The sequence below is a fragment of the Limulus polyphemus genome, unplaced genomic scaffold (genome assembly GCF_000517525.1).
Source record: "Limulus polyphemus unplaced genomic scaffold, Limulus_polyphemus-2.1.2 Scaffold10123, whole genome shotgun sequence".
NCBI lineage: Eukaryota > Metazoa > Arthropoda > Merostomata > Xiphosura > Limulidae > Limulus > Limulus polyphemus.
The window spans coordinates 21,683-24,006 of record NW_013675733.1 but is presented as its reverse complement, the minus strand read 5'-3'; the positions used below and the strand labels follow the sequence as shown (position 1 = coordinate 24,006).

Below are 2,324 nucleotides of genomic sequence, written 5' to 3'. Positions count from 1 at the left end.
AAATATGTCATCAACAAGTTGGTACTGAACCATCAGTAAGGTCCTGTTTTCTGTATGTTCAAACCACAAATGTGTCATCAACAAGATGGCACTGGACAGTAAATAAGGTCCTGTTTTGTGTATGTATAAACCAAAAATGTGTCATCAACAAGTTGGTACTGAACCATCAGTAAGGTCCTGTTTTCTGTATGTTCAAACCACAAATGTGTCATCAACAAGATAGTACTGGACAGTAAATAAGGTCCTGTTTTGTGTATGTATAAACCAAAAATGTGTCATCAACAAGTTGTTACTGAACCATCAATAAGGTTCTGTTTTGTGTATGTTCAAACCACAAATGTGTCATCAACAAGATGGTACTGGACAGTAAATAAGGTCCTGTTTTGTGTATGTATAAACCAAAAATGTGTCATCAACAAGTTGTTACTGAACCATCAATAAGGTCTTGTTTTGTGTATGTTCAAACCACAAATGTGTCATCAACAAGATGGTACTGGACAATCAATAAGGTCCTGTTTTGTGTATGTTCAAACCACAAATGTGTCATCAACAAGATGGTACTGGACAATCAATAAGGTCCTGTTTTGTGTATGTATAAACCAAAAATGTGTCATCAACAAGTTGTTACTGAACCATCAATAAGGTTCTGTTTTCTGTATGTTCAAACCACAAATGTGTCATCAACAAGATGGTACTGGACAATCAATAAGGTCCTGGTTTGTGTATGTATAAATCAAAAATGTGTCATCAACAAGTTGTTACTGACCCATCAATAAGGTCCTGTTTTGTGTATGTTCAAACCACAAATGTGTCATCAGCAAGATGGTACTGGACAATCAATAAGGTCCTGTTTTGTGTATGCTCAAACCAAAAATATGTCATCGACATTTCCTATCTTCATTTTCTCTGTAATTATTCAAGCACTGTTCAACATGAAAAGTCTTGCAAGATATGAAGTTGTAAGTGTGTTTTTTTCTGTCATTAAAACTACTTTGTGTAATATTGATTTAAACAATTAGAAACTTTCATACTTATTTTTAAAGCCTTTTCCAAATCTGGATTCTTTCAGATGACTTCTGACTTAACTTTCATACCATGTGGAAACTAGGTTTAGTATTCTTAAATTAGTTACATTACAAGGTAGTCCTAAGAAGAAGAAAAATAAATCTTTCAAAATTTTTAATTTTTCAGAATGTTTATGAGTAAAAAGAATGCATTATTTTAATATACTTTATTGTTTTATATGCAGTGCTTATGCTGACTGTCAGTTTTCTTCTCTAGAAAATGGTGAAGAAGAAGAATGGATAAAACCATATTGGTTTTCTCTTCTACCTCTAGAGGTAGTTCATGTGATATTTTCTTATCTTTCACCGCAAGAGTTATTAAAGTGTTCTGAAGTTTGCCAGTTGTGGAACCAAGCAGCTCATGAACCTCAGTTGTGGAAGAATCTGTACCCTGTTCATTGGGCCAGAGGTAGGAAGAGTTTATTTTACAGATAGTATGGAAATAATACTACAAGTTTTAATACTTTAGTTATCAAATTCTAATCTTACTATTTACATAGTGTGTATGTCAATATCTATGTAAGTGACCAAAACTCCATCTATTAAATGGCACCACAAACTAAAATCCATAAAAAATTTCACACTTTGGACAATTCAGACAGTTAGAAAAATAACTGTGATATGTGCAACAACCATTTCTTTATAATAGATCACAGTTTTGAATAAAACTACTCTCCTCACAAGAAGAAGATGACTTTCACTAGGACTGTATTATGTGAGGGTTTGATTATATCTTTATTGATGTAATTTTTCAAATCTAGTACTGAGAAACTGGAGTTCTTAAAAAAAAACTATTATATTTTCAATAAACAGTACCACTTATAAGCTGTAATGTATATATATATATATATATATATTAAATCAGTTAAATGTATGAACATTTTGAGCTCTGTACATTGAATCATTTTGATACAATGAGTTGCATGTGACTAAAGAGCACAATCTGAACATTTTTCCCATGTGATACTTCCCAGAAAAAAATACTTTTTTAGAAAATGTTCATACCTAGCAGGTGCATACTCACGTTTTAAGTGTGTAACAGGTGCATACTAACATTTTAAGTATGTAACAGGTGCATACTAACATTTTAAGTATGTAACAGGTGCATACTTTCATTTTAAGTATGTAACAGGTGCATACTTTCATTTTAAGTATGTAACAGGTGCATACTCTCATTTTAAGTATGTAACAGGTGCATACTCTCATTTTAAGTACGTAACAGGTGCATACTCTCATTTTAAGTACGTAACAGGTGCATAC

General features: G+C 32.2%; 1 protein-coding gene across 1 annotated transcript in view; it reads left to right on the top strand.

The window, feature by feature from the left end:
• Positions 1-1,249: 1,249 nt before the first annotated feature.
• Positions 1,250-2,324, top strand: part of LOC106476246 (F-box/LRR-repeat protein 5-like) — a gene marked incomplete at its 5' end in the record, with an annotated part of 19,071 nt that continues 17,996 nt past the window's right edge. Inside the window, one exon of the mRNA XM_022380174.1 lies at positions 1,250-1,473. Coding sequence (XP_022235882.1) covers positions 1,250-1,473 — 224 coding nt within the window. The remainder of the gene's footprint in view (positions 1,474-2,324) is intronic.